The sequence below is a fragment of the Rhamphochromis sp. 'chilingali' genome, assembly GCF_963969265.1.
Source record: "Rhamphochromis sp. 'chilingali' genome assembly, chromosome: 9".
Classification (NCBI taxonomy): Eukaryota; Metazoa; Chordata; class Actinopteri; order Cichliformes; family Cichlidae; genus Rhamphochromis; species Rhamphochromis sp. 'chilingali'.
In genome coordinates, this window is record NC_137936.1 from 31,992,720 (window position 1) to 32,012,856 (window position 20,137).

Below are 20,137 nucleotides of genomic sequence, written 5' to 3' on the forward strand. Positions count from 1 at the left end.
TTAAACCCACCATATTATTTGTACCAATAATAAAACAATTATATTTTGCAATCCAGTTAAAAAAAAGAAGGTGGTGCAGATAAAGGGCACCATTTACATGTATGTAGTAGATTCAGTGTTGTTCAAAACAAAAACAAAAAAAAAACCCAACATAAATAAAATAAATGTGTTCATTTCTCCCAAGACACTGGACAGGAAATGTTGTCAAAAGCACTATATTCATATAACCCCTTATATTGATAATGAACAACACAAGTTTTTTAAAACTTTGTATTCATTTATCATTTATAAAATTGAAAAATGGGGATTTTGAAGCATGACATTGATACATAAAATATGATTATGTGAATAGATAAAAGATTAGGTACATGAGGTATAATGTTAAACTGTGAAAATTTGATATATGTAAATGATATATACAGATCGTTATTGATTTATATATTTCTTTCCTGTATGTTGAATTTTGCTTTCAAGCATAATCACTTCATAGAAAGGTTAAGGAAAAGTACATCTTTAAAAAAGTGAGTTTTTATAATTCTGAAAAATTTTATATGTGTAATTAAATTCTAATTCTAATTCAAATTTTATATAATTAATATATTCAGTGCTGTTTTCATGTACATCGGTAGTCATACTGTCCATATTTTACATTGAACAGATAGATGGGAAACAGATTTCATTGATAAACCAATGAAAAGGTGGCTACAAATAGCAACAGATGACGTCGACGCCCACCAAGTGATTGGCGGAGGGCGACGAGCGCGCTGTTGCAACGTCAAACATCGTCCCCCTAGTTGTGCCATGCGCATTAACGGTTGTTGTTGTTGAACTGGTTGTTATGGCTGAACAAGGCCTCGGACTCAATTGAGAGAGGACCCCCGTACCACCCCCGTCTCCGCCACGGGACACCTGGCACCCATGGAGGGCACGGACATGGACGTGGACGCGGAGCTCATGCAGAAGTTCAGCTGCATGGGCACCACGGACAAGGACGTCCTTATTTCGGAGTTCCAGAGGCTGCTGGGCTTTCAGCTCAACCCTGCCGGCTGCGCCTTCTTCCTGGACATGACCAACTGGTGAGTGCGGGGATTGGAGGGCCCGCTGTGGGGAGGACAGGAGTATGACGCTAACCTAGCTTTATAATTAGCTTGTTAGCCTACATAGATAAAAAAAATGTTCAAAATAGAGCGCTATGGAGGTGATGTTGAACCCTGAAGGGAATCATATCACCATTCCCATTCTATGGGATGACTGTTAACTCCAAGCTATCATCACTGGCAAACGGAAGTGAAACGGTAAAGTTTGCCGTGACCGCAGAGGAAACAGTAAGGTGAAGTCACCGAGGAACCAAATAGCTAGCAGGCTAATTTAAGCACAGGGAACTCTCCCTCCCGGATCGTCAGCCATGTTACATAACAGCGCACAGAGCCAGTTAAACCGTGCTCATCGGGAAGCCAAAACTCAAGGCAGCGTCGCTCACTTCACGTTATTCTGATGACGTAACCAGTCGTGATCTATCAGCGGCCGACAACAAGTGGTCTTGATCACAACGCCTTTGTGCTCCTGGCCAGCTATGCTCACGTTCTTTAGTTTGTCAGCGATTGATACCCTTTATTGGATCAATTTTGAAAGATAAAACTTGATTTCACATAGCTTCTGTATAGGGGAATGGAGCTTAGGAGGTCATAATGGAAAGAAGGCATCATTGCGCGGCAGTTGTTTGAATCTGTCCCCTGAATCCAAGATTTGGAAGTTCTAAGTAAACATGAATTTATGGCTAGTATATGAGCAATGGCTCAGAGGTAGCAAACCACTAAACCAGGCAGCCTTATTTCTCTCTTACTGGCAAAGCTAAACTAAGAGAAGTGCCACTAAGATGACTATGTAGGACTGTACAACTTTGTTTTTACTTCTTTTTGTTGTGTATTTTTCACACTTACATGCTTCAGATCAGCAAAAAATGTGAGTAGACAAAGATAATCAGAGTTAATACAAAATACAGTTTTTATATGACAATTTAATTAAGGGGGGAAAAGTTATCCAAACCTATCTGAGACAAACCTAATAACTAGTTTTGCCACCCTTGGCAGTAAGAACTACAATTAAGAGTCTGCAGTAACTGGCAATGAGTCTTTTACACAGCTGTGGAGGAATTATGGCCCACTCTTTAATTCAGCCACATTAGAGGCTTTTCGATCATGAGCAGCCTGTTTAAGGTTATGCCAAAGCATCTTAATCAGATTTAAATTCAGACTTTAACTAAGCCACTCCAAAACATTTGTTTTCTTTTTATCTTATTTATTTTGATCTTTCTGATATTTTGTTGTTGTCCTGCTGCATAACCTGGGTGTGCTTCTGCTTCAGGACAAAAAACCGATGGCTTCAGGTTTTTCTAGTATAGATTGGAATTCACGATTCCATCAATAATGGCAAGTCGTCCAGCTCCTAAAGCAGCAAAGCAGCCCAAGGCCATTATACTACCACCACCATGATTGACTATTGGTGTGATGTTATTTCTTATCAAATATTGTGTTAGTTTATGCCAGATATAAACTTTCCAAAAAACTGAACCAGTCTCATCATTCCACTGAATATTTTCTGTTTTGGGGATCATCAGGTGCATTTGGCAAGCCTTTGTGGGGATTTTTTTGGTAGCTCAGTAGGTAGAGCAGGTCATCTAATAATTGGAAAGTTGGTGGTTTGGTCCCTGGCAGCTCCAGTCTGCATGCCAGATATCTGTGGGCAAGATACTAACTATGCATAGTAGAATGGATGCATCAGAGTATGAATGTGTGTAAAATTTAGATAGAAAGCACTTAAGCATAGAAAAATGAATAGGAGTGTGTGAATGAGGCATGTTATACAAAACGCTTTGTGCTGTGGAAGAGTAGAAAAGTGCCATATAAGAATCCATTTTTGGTCAGAAGTGTTTTTGCCCAGTCTCTGTTTTTTGTTGAGTCATACACTCTGACATTACGTGAGCCAAGTGTGGCCTGCAGTTCCTTAGATGATGTTCTTGGAGGAATTTTAGTTTGGATAGCCCCCCCCCCTAATACATGAAATCATCATTTAAAATGTATTTGTTCTTTTTGACTAATTAAAATTTGTTTGATCTGAAAACATGTAAGTGTAATATCCAAAATGTAAGAAATCAGAAAAGGCAGATACTTTTTAACAGTACTGTACTCAGGAGGTGCATGTTGAAGTAGTCAAATATGTTATGAGGACAAGCTGATCTGGCAAATATGTTACAAATAATGCTAATTGTAAAAGTAGGGCAGGCTTTGCAAAGACAAACAAAAACACTTGGACAGATTTTACTTTATACTTCAGCACTATGATTTCAAGTTTAATAACCAGGATCGATAGGTATTGCTGATGTGTATTAACTCTATGCTCGCTTCTTTTGCATTGGAACAGGAATCTGCAGGCTGCTATTGGTGCATATTATGACTTTGAAAGTCCCAATGTCAACACCCCATCTATGTCCTTTGTTGAGGATGTGACAATTGGGGAAGGAGAGTCTGTCCCTCCAGATACGCTGTTCACTAAGACCTGGAGGATACAAAACACAGGTATATGGGCTTTACATTTACACCTTCACATTGTATACATGTAGATAGTCTTTATAAATCTGTAACGTGTTCATGGATTTTGTTGAGATGTATTTTGAATGAATTCTTCTTGGTGTCTTGTAGGTGCAGAGTCATGGCCACCGGGCGTTTGTCTCAAGTACATTGGAGGCGATCAGTTTGGGCATGTAAACACAGTTATTGTGAAGTCGCTAGATCCCCAGGAAATATCAGATGTGAGTGTGCAGATGCGAAGTCCCACAACTCCTGGCATGTACCAGGGCCAGTGGAGGATGTGTACTGCCACTGGATTATTTTATGGAGGTAAGAACCACTACTACTTTGATTAACTATCAAGTACATTTATGAGACCTATGACTAATAATAATAAATAATAATTTCAGTTCATACTAAGCCAAGATAATTAATCAGATTTATATCTCATTTACAATTTTCGGTTCCCGTGATGATTAAAAACAACATTATAATACAACTGTTAGTATTTTGCTTTCATGTTCAGAACAAAGGTCTTGTTTAGGTACTCTGTAATACATTAGGCTCCCCTTTTCTTCATAGCTGTGTTCTTTGCTCATCCTAATAACTTAAAGTCAGTCGCTTTTTACTGCAGCTTCAGAAAAGCTCATTAAGAGACATCAATCTAGAGCAGGGGTGCCCAATCCTGGTCCTCGAGAGCTACCGTCCTGCAGCTTTTAGATGCATCCTTGTTCCCACACACCCGAATCAAATGAATGGCTTGTTATCAGGCCTTTGCCAAACACGATGGCATGCTGAAGAGGTAATCAAACCATTTGATTCAGCTGTGTTGGAGTAGGGATGCATCTAAAAGCTGCAGGATAGTAGCTCTCGAGGACTGGGATTGGGCAGCCCTGATCTAGAGGAAGTAAGACTCAAGTTTTTGTAGTCAAAAACTGCAGGATTATCAGTTGTGTGTGGCTCCCTGTTTCTGCAGATCCGACGGTCTTTCACTCAGCCCACTTTCAACAGTGTGCGACAATTTGCTGTCGGCTTTGGTTTTTTTCTCGCCTCTGTGACTGCTTTGCAGGTCTCTGAGCCACTTGAGCTCACTGTCACTCTGTGCCCTCTTGGCCTCCATCTGTGCCGGCAGACTTCCCACAGCGGAGGCAGGTTGGCAGGAACCAATAGCTACCGGAGACAAAAAATTGCCCCCTGGTCAAGGCCTAACACTGTTCCTCACCCCCCATGATTATGACTTTTGCCATAATTGAACTGCCTTAGTCTGTAATCAGAATCAGAATACTTTATTGATCCTTGGGGGAAATTATTTTTTTGTTACAGTGCTCCATTATAAACCAACATAAACCAACAGTAAGACAAGACAGACAATACGCTAACTAAGAATAGTACAATATATACATATATATATATATACATACATAAGTCACTCATAAATAAATAGCTGGAAAAGAAACGTGTAGTTGTAGCAGTAACCAGTGTGTTAAGTGGATGCGTTGTACAGGGAGCCACAGGCAGGAAAGATTTCCTGTGTCGTTCAGTGGTGCTTTTCGGTAATCTCAGTCTCTCACTGAACGTGCTCCTGTGACTGACCAGCATGTCATGGAGTGGGTGGGAGGTGTTATCCAACATTGTCTTTATCTTGGACAGCATCTGCCTCTCCAACACCACCTTGAGGGAGTCCAGCTCCATCCCCACAACATTGCTGGCCTTACGGATTAGTTTATTAAGTCTGTTGGCATCTGCAACCCTCAGCCTGCTCCCCCAGCATGCAACAGCATAGAGGATCGCACTGGCCACAACTGACTCATAGAAAATCCTGAGCATTTTCTGGCAGATGTAGAAGGACCTCAGTCGCCTCAAAAAATAGAGACGACTCTGGCCCTTCCTGTAAAGTGCTGTGGTGTTTTTAGCCCAGTCCAGTTTATTGTCAATGTGAACTCCAAGGTATTTATAGTCCTCCACAATGTCAACACTGACCCCCTGAATTGAAACAGGGGTCAAGTGTTTCCTGGTCTTCCTGAAGTCCACGATCAGTTCCTTGGTCTTTGCCACATTGAGATGCAGATGATTCTGCTCACACCACGTGACAAAGGAGTCGACCACAGCCCGGTACTCTGTCTCATCATCCCTGCTGATGCATCCAACCACCGCAGAGTCATCAGAAAACTTCTGAAGATGGCATGTCTCTGTGCAGTGGCTGAAGTCTGTGGTGTAGAGGGTGAAGAGGAAGGGGGAGAGGACAGTCCCCTGTGGTGCCCCTGTGTTGCTGATCACCTTGTCAGACACACACTGTGGGAGACGTACATATTGTGGTCTTCCTGTCAGGTAATCAACAATCCAGGACACCAGAGAAGCATCCACCTGCATCGCTGCTAACTTATCACCCAGGAGGGTCGGCCTGATGGTATTGAAAGCACTAGAAAAGTCAAAAAACATGACCCTCACAGTGCTCGCCGGCTGGTCCAGATGGGTGTAGACACGATTGAGCAGGTAGATGATGGCGTCCTCAGTTCCGAGACGAGGCTGATAAGCGAACTGAAGGGGATCCAGATGTGGTCTTACTATGGGTCGCAGCTGGTCCAGGATGAGCCTTTCCAGGGTCTTCATGATGTGGGAGGTCAGTGCCACGGGCCTGTAATCCTGGGGGCCACTGGGACGTGGCGTCTTTGGTACAGGGACGAGGCATGATGTCTTCCACATCACTGGGACCCTCTGCAGACTCAGACTCAGCATAAACAGTTTATGAAAGACTCCACACAGCTGGGGGGCACAGGTCTTGAGGACGAGGGGACTCACTCCGTCTGGTCCAGCAGACTTGCCTGAGTGAAGTCTCCTCATTTGCATCTCAACCTGGTATTGAGTGAAGGTGATGGGTGGGGGAGGGGTGTCAGGAATCTCACAGGAGGCAACATGTGAAGAGAGAGGCTGGCACAGTGGTGTGGCTCTGGATTCCAGGCTAACTACAGGTGAGGTTGTGGGGGTGGGAGCAGACACTGTGGTGTCGAATCTATTGAAAAACAGATTCAACTCGTTGGCTCTATTCTCACCTCCCTCAGCTCCCCTGCTGTTGGTTGGCCTGAATCCAGTGATGGTCTTCATGCCCCTCCACACCTCTCTCATGCTGTTCTGCTGGAGTTTCCACTCCAGCTTCCTCCTGTAATTGTCCTTAGCCTCTCTGATCTTGTCCTTTAGTAACACCTGGATCTTCCTCACCTCCTCTTTGTTGCCCCCTCTGAAAGCCCTCTTCTTGTTGTTGAGGAGGGCTTTGATGTCCTTAGTCACCCACGGCTTGTTATTTGGGTAACAATGAACAGTCTGAGCTGGAACAATGGAGTCGGTGCAGAAAGTTATGTAGTCTGTGATACATTCAGTAAGCTCATTGATGTCCTCGGCGTGAGGCTCACAGAGTGTTTCCCAGTTGGTCACCTCGAAACAGCCCTGTAGTTCTGCTAAGGCCTCCTCTGACCACCTCCTGACAGTCCTGGTGGTCACAGGTTCCCTCCTCACAATTGGCACATAGCGGGGGGTGAGGTGAATCAGGTTATGATCTGACCTACCAAGTGGGGGGAGGGAGGAGGAGCTGTATGCATCCTTGACGTTAGCATACAGTAAGTCTAAGATTTTCTCTCCCCTGGTGGGACAGTCCACATATTGTTTGAATGTTGTTAGTGTATTGTCCAGTGATACATGGTTGAAGTCACCCGAGATCACAATAAAGGCACTCGGGTGCTGAGTCTGTAACCGAGCTATGGCAGAGTGGATAGTGTCACATGCAGCTGTGGGGTTAGCAGAGGGGGGAACATAAACAGCCACCAAGATGACGTGAGAGAATTCCCTGGGTAAATAATACGGCCTGAGTCCAACAGCACACAGTTCAATGTCCGGGCAACAAATCTTTTCTTTGATTGTTATGTTGGCAGGGTTACACCACCGGTTGTTAACTAAAACAGCAAGCCCACCTCCTTTCCGCTTACCGCTAGCGATGCTGTCCCTGTCCACCCAAACAGTGTGGAAGCCTTCCACGGAAGCATTCTCATCGGGAATGTCCTGGTGCATCCATGATTCGGTGAAACACATCAGGCTACACTCTCGGTATTCCCTCTGACTCCGTACCAGTGCTGAGAGCTCGTCGATTTTATTTGCCAACGATCGCACATTTCCCATCATGATAGACTGCAGACATGGTTTATACCTCCTCCTCGCTTCGAGCCTCCGCTGTCTCACCGTCTCCTTTTTTCTTCTCTTCTGTCCTTGAACTCTGCATCCCCGATGTGTTTTCCTCCAAATTTCAGCTGGTACTTCTGCGGGCCTGGCCAGCGAACCGGCCGGCATCAGGGCGATCAGCTGATCTCTGGAGTAAACAGTCCGTGCGTGTAGGAGATGTGCCGCGGTCCCGTTCCTTGATAAAAGTAACAGTTCCACGGCCACCAGAAGAACAAAAACTCTCTCAATCCACATGATTGAGTAAGAGATAGAAAACGGAGGAAAATACAAGTCAGGAAAAAAAAGAATACGTAAGAAAAAAAAAAGCTAAACTAAGAGAAAAGCAGGAGCGACTGTAACAGGCTGCACGCTGGTTGGCGCATACTTCAGTTTCTCATAAAATAAGACGAACAACAAAATTTCATCAGACTGTCAGGCTTTAACCAGACACCAGACAATGTTGAGGATGCCCGTGGTTTAAGCCTTCATTTGAGACTTGTAACAAACCTACTTCATATTGTTGTCTCAAGCATGTAGCTCTGGCTGTGAGCACAGAGGTCCCACCCGCTATCTCAGTCTTTTATTTTAGAGGGACAGACAATCAGAAGAAAGCTGGTTTAAAGTGAAGGGGGAAGGGAGTGAAATCTGCATGTTTCTGACAGAAGGTCACCTGGGGAGCTCCACAAATGCCCAGCAGAGAATCAACATCACCCTCAGCTGTAGATATTCACACCTTAGCCTGTGAAACCTGTTCACAGCAGTCTCTTATCTCCTTCCTCATCATGCACTCCTGTGCTTACATCTACCTCTCCCTTGTTGTTGTTATCAGAATCAGAAAACTTTATTAATCCCTAAGGAAATTATGCAATTATGTCAGCACCATTAGTTACATTGCTGGTAACAGTGTTAGTGTTGGAAGAGGTCACAATACAAAGTGGAAGATAATAGTTTCAGTAATTATTTTCTAAAAGCTTCAAAACAGCAATGCAGTGCATGCTTTAGGGGATAACCTCCAAAAACCAGTGTTTCACCAGCTGTAAAGCATGCAAAAATGCTCTAAAAGAGTACATATAAATCCATATAAACAGTTGGAAAAGAGCAGAAAAGTTACCCGTTAAAAACCTTACTAGCTGCATACTCTTTTTTTTGTTTTTTTGGCACCAACATACAGCAACAAATTCCTGTTTGTGTACAAGCTTGGTAATAAAAGCAATTGTGATTCTACATATTCTCTTAATGGCAATTTAACACTAAGAAAGTTGTCAAACTGGCAAAACATTTGAGTCTTACACAGTCAGGTCACTTTTGTGCTTGTTTGTTATCTCCACAGATGTAATATGGGTGATTCTTAGTGTAGAAGTTGGAGGTCTTCTTGGAGTGACCCAGCAGCTATCTTCCTTCGAGACAGAATTCAACACTCAGCCCCAGCGCAATGTGCAGGGAGACTTCAACCCTTTTGCCTCACCACAGAAGAACAAGCATGATGCCACTGACAACAGTTTCAGAGATCCAGGTGGAGCCTGGGAACGCACGCAAGAGCCAATCCAGCAAGATCAGAATGGACTGTCTCATAATGCTGTAAATAGGGCGTCAAATGGTCTCCAAACTAATCTTTCTGTGGTAACTTATGGACAGGTATGTATATGTAAAAATGAACTCATCACAGATCTGCTCTCACCTTTAAGCCTACATCACTACATTCACTCCTTTATACTTTTAAGTACCATATGCAAGTTTTTGTAAAAACTATATTCTCTGTTCTACAGGTGATGGGCAGCAGATGAGCAGTTGTTTTGACTTGTACAAAATGTTTAAATATTGAGCTTTATGCAGTTCTATGGCTCTATAGGGTGTAGCTTACGAAGTGTTCGACATTGCCAGGATGTCTTTGCATCTGTGTGTTTCACATAAACCTCAAACCCCTGACAGGTATCACAGTGGCAGTTATCAGCTTTCTTTGTTAACACATGTTTGGATTCTGCCTGTGTTCACTAGAGATTATAACAAAGAATATAATGGAAAAATGCAACACTGGCGTTGCAAATAAGAGAGCAGTGCTGGCAAGAAAAAGATTAATCTCTGGAATTTGTAAGTTATTTACAGTGGGGCAAAAAAGTATTTAGTCAGCCACCGATTGTGCAAGTTCCCCCACTTAAAATGATGACAGAGGTCAGTAATTTGCACCACAGGTACACTTCAACTGTGAGAGACAGAATGTGAAAAAAAAATCCATGAATTCACATGGTAGGATTTGTAAAGAATTTATTCGTAAATCAGGGTGGAAAATAAGTATTTGGTCACCTCAAACAAGGAAAATCTCTGGCTCTCACAGACCTGTAACGTCTTCTGTAAGAAGCTTTTCTGTCCCCCACTCGTTACCTGTATGAATGGCACCTGTTTGAACTCATCATCTGTATAAAAGACACCTGTCCACAGCCTCAAACAGTCAGACTCCAAACTCCGCCATGGCCAAGACCAAAGAGCTTTCGAAGGACACCAGGAAAAGTATTGTAGACCTGCACCAGACTGGGAAGAGTGAATCTACAATAGGCAAGCAGCTTGGTGTGAAAAAATCAACTGTGGGAGCAATCATCAGAAAATGGAAGACATACAAGACCACTGATAATCTCCCTCAATCTGGGGCTCCACGCAAGATCTCATCCCGTGGGGTCAAAATGATCATGAGAACGGTGAGCAAAGATCCCAGAACCACACGGGGGGGACCTGGTGAATGACCTGCAGAGAGCTGGGACCAAAGTAACAAAGGTCACCATCAGTAACACACTACAACGGCAGGGAATCAAATCCCGCAGTGCCAGACGTGTTCCGCTGCTGAAGCCAGTGCATGTCCAGGCCCGTCTGAAGTTTGCCAGAGAGCACATGGATGATACAGCAGAGGATTGGGAGAATGTCATGTGGTCAGATGAAACCAAAGTAGAACTTTTTGGTATAAACTCAACTCGTCGTGTTTGGAGGAAGAAGAATACTGAGTTGCATCCCAAGAACACCATACCTACTGTGAAGCATGGGGGTGGAAACATCATGCTATGGGGCTGTTTTTCTGCCAAGGGGACAGGACGACTGATCCGTGTTAAGGACAGAATGAATGGGGCCATGTATCGTGAGATTTTGAGCCAAAACCTCCTTCCATCAGTGAGAACTTTGAAGATGAAACGAGGCTGGGTCTTCCAACATGACAATGATCCAAAACACACCGCCTGGGCAACAAAGGAGTGGCTCCGTAAGAAGCATTTGAAAGTCCTGGAGTGGCCTAGCCAGTCTCCAGACCTCAACCCCATAGAAAATCTGTGGCGGGAGTTGAAAGTCGGTGTTGCTCGGCGACAGCCCCAAAACATCACTGCTCTCGAGAAGATCTGCATGGAGGAATGGGCCAAAATACCAGCTACTGTGTGTGCAAACCTGGTAAAGACCTATAGTAAACGTTTGACCTCTGTTATTGCCAACAAAGGTTATGTTACAAAGTATTGAGTTATATTTTTGTTATTGACCAAATACTTATTTTCCACCCTGATTTACGAATAAATTCTTTACAAATCCTATCATGTGGATTCATGGATTTTTTTTTCACATTCTGTCTCTCACAGTTGAAGTGTACCTCTGGTGCAAATTACTGACCTCTGTCATCATTTTAGGTGGGGGAACTTGCACAATCGGTGGCTGACTAAAAACTTTTTTGCCCCACTGTATTTTACCACTCGTGTACCCTCCATGTCGCTGTTTATTTATAACGTGACAGCTGCACATTAGAGCTCTTAAACTTGATCCATTTAAACAAAGCACTAAGTAACCTTTACGTGCTGCTTTCAGCTCTGACGCTGTCCCACCAAGAAGGAGATGTGGAAATCATATCAGTGCTGAATTGTGAGACTGAAACCTTCTTTCAGCAATGCTACGTGGATTTTTTTCTTTATACAAAAAAAAGAAGAAGCGATAATTATTTCTCTGTAAAATTAAATTCTATTACATTATCAGTGTTTAGTTTAGTTCCACTTAACCTGTGAAGCTGGTCCCAAGTATCAGATGTCTTTTTTTCCTCTCTCTCTTTTTATGGGCATGAATGTGATAATTGCATTTATCATTTTCTTCCTCTTGGGACTACACATATTTGCACACATTTTAACACAAATTTAATATATTCAATTCACCTACATATACTTCGCACTGAGTAAAATGTTGCCAAAGGAAAGTTCACGTGAGTAATTAGATGATTAGATATCTTTACTCGGGGGATTGTGGTTAGACACTAACCGTCTTCTTGGCAGTCTGCTCTGCAGCTGTCGGCATATCAGGTTGTGGACAGTTAGACGAGCCTCAGGGTTTAAAACTTTATTCTAATTAGTTGTAACTTGAGATGGATTACTTAAAACAGAAAAGAGTTTCTGTGACTTAATCCATTTTAGTCTTACGGTACAGTTTGGCGAAGCATATTGCGCAATCGTCTGATGATGCAGAACAAAGTTTGAATATTAAAAAAAAAATGTTCTAATTTTACAGACAAAGTAGGGTTTTTTTTTTGTGTGTGTGTGTGTGTGTGTGTGTGTGTGTGTGTGTGTGTGTGTGTGTGTGTGTGTGTGTGTGTGTGTGTGTGTGTGTGTGTTTTGGCGGTAGCTACATTCAAATCAGCGGTTGGTCTGCAAATGGTCAAAGCCAAAACCGCTTTCCCCCTTTTTTTTTTTTTTCTTTTTTCTTTTGTAAGTTTGAGTAAATAAACCTCACTTAAATATATATTTTTTAATTACAGTGGAAGGCCTGAACATTCCAAAGGAATGAAAAGCCCCACTTTTTCAACTGGGAATGCTATAGAGTTTTAGTTTTGGCCAGGTTTTGTATTTTCTTGCAGTGTTGGTGGTAAGTATCAGAGAAAAGCAAAGCGAGCTCCTCATTTCTTGTTAAGTTCTTACTTTTATTCTTAATTACTGTAATTGCAATTCTAGTGTGGCTAAACAGCCTGTTAAAATCAGAGATGATATGGATTGTTGCTACAGTTTGGCTGACAGGTAATTATTTGTGACACGTGTAAACCTCTATGTTACAGCGTTGTTAAACTCCCTCAGTGGTCTTTGTTGAAGAAAAAAATTACAGTTAAATCTTTTAGATGAGACCTTTTTGTTCTATGGTATTCTCTCCTCAAACACTGTATGGACTGAACCACCTACACATTACACCTGGAGGAGCTGATCGCCCATGCCACGGAGCTCCATGCATGCAGTTATTATGCTGATGTTTATGCCAGTGGAAGTTTTGGCGTCTGCACTTTCTGGGTCAGCAGAGAGCTGGCGACTTTTATGCACATGGCTGAAGCGCTGTGGTTCCGCAATGCTTCCACTTTCCACTTAAAGCCGATCGTGGACTCTCTAGGAGGGAAGAAATTTGCATGAGCCGACTTGTTGCAGTGGTGGCATCCTGTTACAGTACCACACTCAAATTTAGTAAGCTCTTTAGAACAACCCATTATTTTATATATGCTTGTAAAGGCACACTGCATGGCTACGTCCATCATCTTATACACCTGTAGAAATGCAAATATCAGAATTCAAAGGTTAAGAGGTGTGGTCCAGTACTTTTCATAGGCAAAGCTTTGTTCACAGTTTGACCTCTCAACCTTTTCAGGGTTTGTTACACTGGAATAATTAGAGTCAACTAGCTGTGTGAATCTTTTGTGGCTTTTTAAGTGATGCATTAATTCGAAAGAAGACTGCCTGGGCGGTTTGGTTTTGTCACCTTTTATTACCGCCCTGAAACTGAAGATAAACACAGACATGGTGGAGCTTATGCTTTTCTTTCCCCTTTGTGTTGTAATAGAAACTAAACCAAAAGGCTTTCTCTCATTTTTTTTTTTTTTTGTCTTCCCCCACAGGGACCCTACCCATTTGGACAGAGCTAGAATGACAAAGACCCCTCTCCCCCACGGTGAATGAAGAGCTTAGCACCCTGGGAGTCCTTAAACACAGAGGAGTTGGAGGGGGAGAGGAACAGTTGTTTTATATTGACTCATGACAACCCTCTTCCAAAAACAACCCGTGACCCTTTCCACAGAAACACAGAGGACAGTGAGGTGATGGATTACATCAGCTGCCGTGAAACATCCCACCTGACATCAACACCTGGACTCGCATGTGTGAATGCTTCATTTAAGAGTGCTATAAACCTTTACGAATAGATACACCTGACTATTTTTTATTTACGTGGTAAAAACGTGCCTAATTAAAGTGAAAGTCACCCTAAACAGTTTGGTATTCCCGTGGGCAGTTGAATGCTTTCTCTCTTTTGGGTTCCTACCCAGGTCTAGAAATTTTTTTATTTATTTTTTTAAATATGTTAGAGTAGTACAGGAAATTCTAGTGGTCATTCATGTTGAGGTTTTACACAGTATTTCAAAAAAGGTGTTATCTTTTATTCACCATCCCCCTCAAAAAAATGTAAAAAATCTAAATGTGCAGAAGTTTCAAACTCCTTTAGGTAAAACACAGAAGCAGAAAACTACACATAAGAAAGGAAAGAAAGAAAACATGCACAGGTCTTTGCCAGCTCTGGAAAATCATCACTTAAGTGCGTACAAAAATGTAAGCCTCAAAGTTGCATTCATGTATGAGAGAGATGGGAATCTTTCCCATCATCAACCAATTTTGCATCACCAGACAACTGGTCGTAATGGATATGGTGATGCCATGTTTAAAATGTAACACTATGTCTAAAGTGCCCCTGTTATGCTCATTTACAGCCTGAATTGTTTTACATGATTTCAGTGTTCAAAATAATGTTCACATTTTTGGCACGCTCACAGCTTTTTGAGGCCCCTCTCATGACAGGTGAGGAAACAGTCTGAAAGCTGTTGACTGCTAACAAAAGGTTTTTAAAACTGTTAGAAATACATTGTATCGCTTCTGCCTTTTACTTTGACTCATCAGCACAGCTGTTGTCTGCTAGCTATGATAATGTTGATCGTTACTGTTAAAACACAAGGATTTTTAGCCTTGTGAAAATGGCTGATTAGTCCTGTACTGTGCTGTGTTTGTGTCACTATTACATGTGTGAAATGTGTAAATGAGGACAGCTTTTTTTTTTGGAGTTGGAATAATTCAGTTTGGCCTTTTTAACTCTGCAAACTATTTCCATGCGCAGAAGATATGTAACACACTGGAGGGAAGGAGAAAGCACAATAGGGGCACTTTAATTTTGGCTTTGGCAACATTGAATATCTGACTTTGGCTAAAGTGAGTCGTCCGCATTTGTTTGGTTAAAGCTCCAGAAAAATCACACATTTCCATTTGTAATTCAAATTTTAAGAAATTCACAAGCTGGAAACTTGAAATTCTCAAAACTCCAATATGACTCCAGCAGTTACTGCATTGCAGCAACACACTTTCCCCCCTGCTACGACTTGGCTTGTTAGACTGATTGCTCCACATTCAGTCACTTTTTTTCCCCCTTTTCTTTGCAGTCCTTGATTTGAGTTTAGCACTCATCCTTGATAATTTGGAGATTTTATGTTCTGCTGTCATACAGATTTGCACTGTAAGATGGCTTGGATGCTTCCAACAGAAGCCGTTTTCTCTCGTTACTGCAGTTAACTTCAAACTAAGCAGGGTTGGACTTTGTGAATCCAGGATGCCATTCAATTCAAGTCAGACAACATGCATTTGACTTGTGTCGTCTGACAAAATATCTAAAGAAACAAGTCTTATTATCCAAGTTTACATAGACTATTAAAAGCTAAGACTTCCTGCCCTTCTGCATATAAATATTTGTCATTCTTGTGTAGGAACCCAGTTTCTTCCAAAGACAAAATCCAGAGAGACCAGACACTAACGGGTGGCATCATCCGCTGCATAGTCTGCAGGTGCATAATTGAAACTGCATGGGACAAGGGTGGAGTTTATTTTATTATTATTATTATTTTTGTTTTGTTTTGTTTAGGGTGGGTTTCGCTTTTAATGGAGGCTGAAGCGCAAATGGATGTGAGTAAGCTTGAATATGTGAGTTGTGAGGAAAGGTTGATAAAGCCATCTAAATCTATTTTGCGTGATGAATGACTGAGTCCATGTCTATGTATGTATGTATGTGCCTGCCTGGTGCGTGTGTGCGTGTAAATGTTAATGGTTTCTCTTTGGATTGAACTGACATAAATGGTGTATACTACTTGGGGAAAGGATGACTTGACACATGCACATCATTACTGAGAGAGCTTTAATAAGTGTGTACCTCAGAAGTATTTTTGAGTGATTCTGCACCAAAAATTCACGCATCAAAAATGTCCCAGATGTTATTTATTTTGTCTTTTTGTCTGTGCTGCAGATTTAATAATTCCCATTCATAGCCAGCAGGTGGTGCTAAAAATCAGAATACCAAACTACACCAGACTTGTCATGAGTGCTGAGTATACTGAATGAGGGGGGAAAGGTGATGAGTTGTAGTGTGAGCCTAGCAGATTGTCTGAAGAATGTAGATGTTTGTTATCAGCATTGTTAGCACTGAGGGTCAGTTAAGGTTTTCTTTGGCTTATTGTGGATCGTGACACCAGCATTCCCCCCTCCTCAAAATATTGATTTGTGTATTCCTCACAGCTTCAGGTTTTTGTTTTTATATATCCTGAAATGAAAGGTTTCAATGTTAAACACTAGTTTCATTCCTACACCAGTGTCTGATGTTGACTGTGAAGGTTATTGTATGTTTTTTGGGTTTGTTTGTTTTTCTCTTCTGATCACATGAATGAGTTTGTCTGCTGTTACACCTGAATTTCTACTTCAGCTTTGCTGCCTTCATTATGTCCATGTTTTTTTTTTTTTGTTTGTTTGTTTGGTTTTTTTTCTGTGTATCTTTTTGGCCTAAAAATAAAATGGGTGGTCCATAGAACGCCATTATAGTGTTACAGTTTTTATAAGGAAGTGTTCAAACAGGATTATTAGAAACAACTTTTGATGGTTAATTATCAAGGGGATTGTTTCTTCTATTATAATGTATGTTTATCTTTAAAATTCACCAGCATTCTGTGTTGCAGCTCTTCTCTGTTTGTATTGAGTCATCTGACAGTCCTCCTCCCAAACAGTATACACTGTTCTGCACTGCTTCGATTATTCACGTCTGTCTTTTCCTCCTTTTCGTGTGTGCGTGCATGTGTGCGTGCATGTGTGCGTGCATGTGTGCGTGCATGCGTGAGCTTCCTTCTTGTTGGCTTGCTTGTGTGTGTGAGGAAGAGAAAAATGGTGAGAAAATACTGCTGGATCCATTCTTTAGTTTTAGTTTGTGACTATGTTTGGACTTGAGATGGGTGGCAGAGTGAGTGGATGAGATGAAAGTTTACATAGTCCTAAGATAGCACATTTATCTGAAGAGAAATTGTCAAAATTAAGTTTTGTTTTTTTTCCTCCTGTAACTATAATTAAGCATTTGTATGATTAAATTAACACTGAAACAATGACTTCAGTGTTTGTTTTTTTCATGGGGTCAAAGTAAATGCCATCTTTGCATAAAATCACTCTATACTCCAGCTGCCGCTTTAACCTTAAGCTACACCCAACACAAACAGTATCATGTAATCGTTGAGCTACAGTTTCACATCCATCGACAGCACAAAAGATGCATTGTGTAGCCACAGTAACATCACGCAAAGTCCCACTTCAGATCTTCAAAATGAGTTTTAGCCACAGCTTACTGTACTTGGATGAACGTGTGGAGTTTTAAGGTAGCAAGCTGCATCCATTAACACAAAAAGTACAACACATAGACACGCGTTCTTTAATTAATGCCAAGCAAATTATTAAATAGTAATAAAATTTCAACCACAAAGCCTCTTGGATGATCTGTGTCACACACAGAGCCACATTGTGTTTCATTAAAAGTTCTATAAAAGGCACCATTAGCATGCACATGGTAAACAGGTGCAGATCAGTGATTCTAATTAGCACCAGGGATGCGCCAGCACCTACAGCTGCCAATGTCAGCACATCTGTCAGTCATCGTGGTTGAGCTGTCAGGCTTTGATGCCAGTGTATTTTGGGGCCACACCTATCTTCAAGATAGATGGTGTGCATGTATTGGCAGAGTTATTAGGTGTTCTATTTTTTTCATTGTTTTTTATTTTTATTTTTAATTTTGACCTGTGCTGCCGTGTTATTTTTAGAGAGAAGGCAAAACTTCCAAACAAGCCATAATTGTTCAGGGTTTTTTTCTCGTTGTACTGTCATGAACTCTAACAGTTAACATAACTGGAGTCTGCATGCAGCTCTTGGATCTTTTTGCATTTTCTCTAAATGCGCACGGTCTGATCTTGGGATAAATTTGCTGTGAATGTGACATTGTGTTATCATATATGTGAATGCTTAAGACATGTGAATTGCCAACATTGCTTTTTTTAATAGAAGTCTTGCAGGTCTTGCTCACACTTGCCGTTCATCAGCTAGCAGCACATGACTACTGATATCATCTTAATTCCTGTGGAAGCAGTAAGTCTCTTTGCACGAAAGCCTCATATGACAGCAGCTAGTCTTATGGTGATAAGATATGTTGATAAGGTGTGATATGTCTATGTCTGTATCTATTATTTTGGCAGTATATCAAGGTGTGTGTGTTTATGTGTGGGAAGGCGAGATGTCCATGTGCATTCAGGCAAGCCAGCACTGAGGCAATTGTTTGAATGTGTCTTGTGTGCCAGGGTGACTGAGGACAAATATTGACTTTTGCAGCGTTAATTCAGCAAACATCCCATCATGTCTATCATCTCTCATTGCGCTTGAGTCACTGTTTTTCTATTTTCCTTTTTTCTGTCATTTCTATTAGGTTAATGAGGTCTTTAATGTGAGGCTTCAACTGTTTTAGTGAAAGAATGAAAGTCAGATGTGACAGATAATGTTTTTGTCTTGAAAACTTTACTTTAATATTAAAGTAATTAAAATGGAATACATTTTACTGACTTGGTTTTAAGTTAATGTTGAAAAAATGTCTGTGTTTATAGATAATGTTTTAATTTGTCATATTTATGTTTAGGACGGTATGTTTACAACTCAAATTTATATAAAATGTTTAAAGAAGAATAGCTTGCTGCAGTTTTTCCTGGGGATCTCTTGTCAGTGACATGTGACATGTGACGAGAGTCCTCAAAGTCAGCCATTTAATGTAAAATAAAGGTTTAAAGTACAACTCTTGCATTTTTAGTACAATAAAAAGAGAGAGAGAGAGAGTCAGCGTTAGGGACAGGAAGCTGCCATATGTTTTCAAACACCATCTGGTTAATGGGGAATTTGCTGCCTTTGGAGCTATCAATGTGATTAGATTATGGATTTTATTTGTGTGGGTGGGGAGCACTGCAGGCGTTATAAATGACAGGCAACTTTAAATGATGGTAAGTCTTGAGCATCGGGAACTACGAAAAGTAAATAGTGGGAAAGCATTTCCTGAAGTTAAATAGTACTGCCTTACAAGAAAATTTGCTCACTTGAAAAATGTCATGTAGCCTCTTATTATCCTGCAGCTGCAGATTTAAACATATAATTTTTAAATACATGAGAAACCAGGCGTTGTGTCTCAGACACTGTACTGAAATCAGCATTTTTATAAGATGGACTTTATAACAAAGGACACTTTATGAGAAGGAGAACATTTGAAATCTCTTTAAAATAATTGTTTTATTTTTCCAGTGCTAACTTTTCTGTGTTGGGTCACTTCTCCTGTTTTCAGCTCTGATAAACTGATTGCACATGCTCTGCCAAAATACACTGCTCAAAAAATAAAGGGAACACTTAAATAACGCAATGTAACTCAAAGTCAATCACACTTCTGTGAAATCAAACTGTCCACTTAGGAAGCAACACTGATTAACAATCAGTTTCACATGCTGTTGTGCAAATGGAATAGACAACAGGTGGAAATTATAGGCAATTAGCGAGACATCCCCAATCAAGGACTGGTGACCACAGACCACTTTTCAGTACCTGTGCTTTCTGGCTGATGTTTTGGTCACTTTTGAATGCTGGGGTGATTTCACTCTAGTGGTAGCTTGAGACAGACTACAACCCACACACATGGCTCAGGTAGTGCAGCTCATCCAGGATGGCACATGAATGCGAGCTGTGGCAAGAACGTTTCCTGTGTCTGTCAGCGTAGTTTCCAGAGCATGGAGGCACTACCAGGAGACAGGTTGGTACATCAGGAGATGTGAAGGAGGCCGTAGGAGGGCAACAACCCAGCAGTAGGACTGCTACCTTTGTGCAAGGAGGAACAGGAAGAGTACTGCCAGAGCCCTGCAAAATGACCTCCAGCAGGCCACAAATATGTATGTGTCTGCTCAAACGGTCAGAAACAGAATCCATTAGGGTGGCATGAGGGCCCGATGTCCACAGGTGGGGGTT

General features: G+C 41.5%; 1 protein-coding gene across 1 annotated transcript; it reads left to right on the plus strand.

Moving 5' to 3' along the window:
- Positions 1 to 779: 779 nt before the first annotated feature.
- On the plus strand, positions 780 to 17,211 carry ilrun (inflammation and lipid regulator with UBA-like and NBR1-like domains). The gene is made up of 5 exons (XM_080890665.1): positions 780 to 1,076; positions 3,421 to 3,575; positions 3,699 to 3,896; positions 9,103 to 9,407; positions 13,651 to 17,211. The coding sequence occupies exons 1-5, from the start codon at positions 919 to 921 to the stop codon at positions 13,675 to 13,677; spliced, it is 843 nt and encodes a 280-aa protein (XP_080746791.1). The 5' UTR covers positions 780 to 918; the 3' UTR covers positions 13,678 to 17,211.
- The last annotated feature ends 2,926 nt before the right edge of the window (positions 17,212 to 20,137 follow it).

What these genes read in the sequence shown, in the direction of transcription:
- ilrun (XM_080890665.1), top strand. Translation starts at nt 919, where the DNA reads ATGGAGGGCACGGACATGGACGTGGACGCGGAGCTCATGCAGAAGTTC. An exon ending in CACTGGATTATTTTATGGAG is followed by an intron (nt 3,897 to 9,102) that starts GTAAGAACCACT and finishes TTATCTCCACAG; the next exon opens with ATGTAATATGGGTGATTCTT. An exon ending in CTGTGGTAACTTATGGACAG is followed by an intron (nt 9,408 to 13,650) that starts GTATGTATATGT and finishes CTTCCCCCACAG; the next exon opens with GGACCCTACCCATTTGGACA.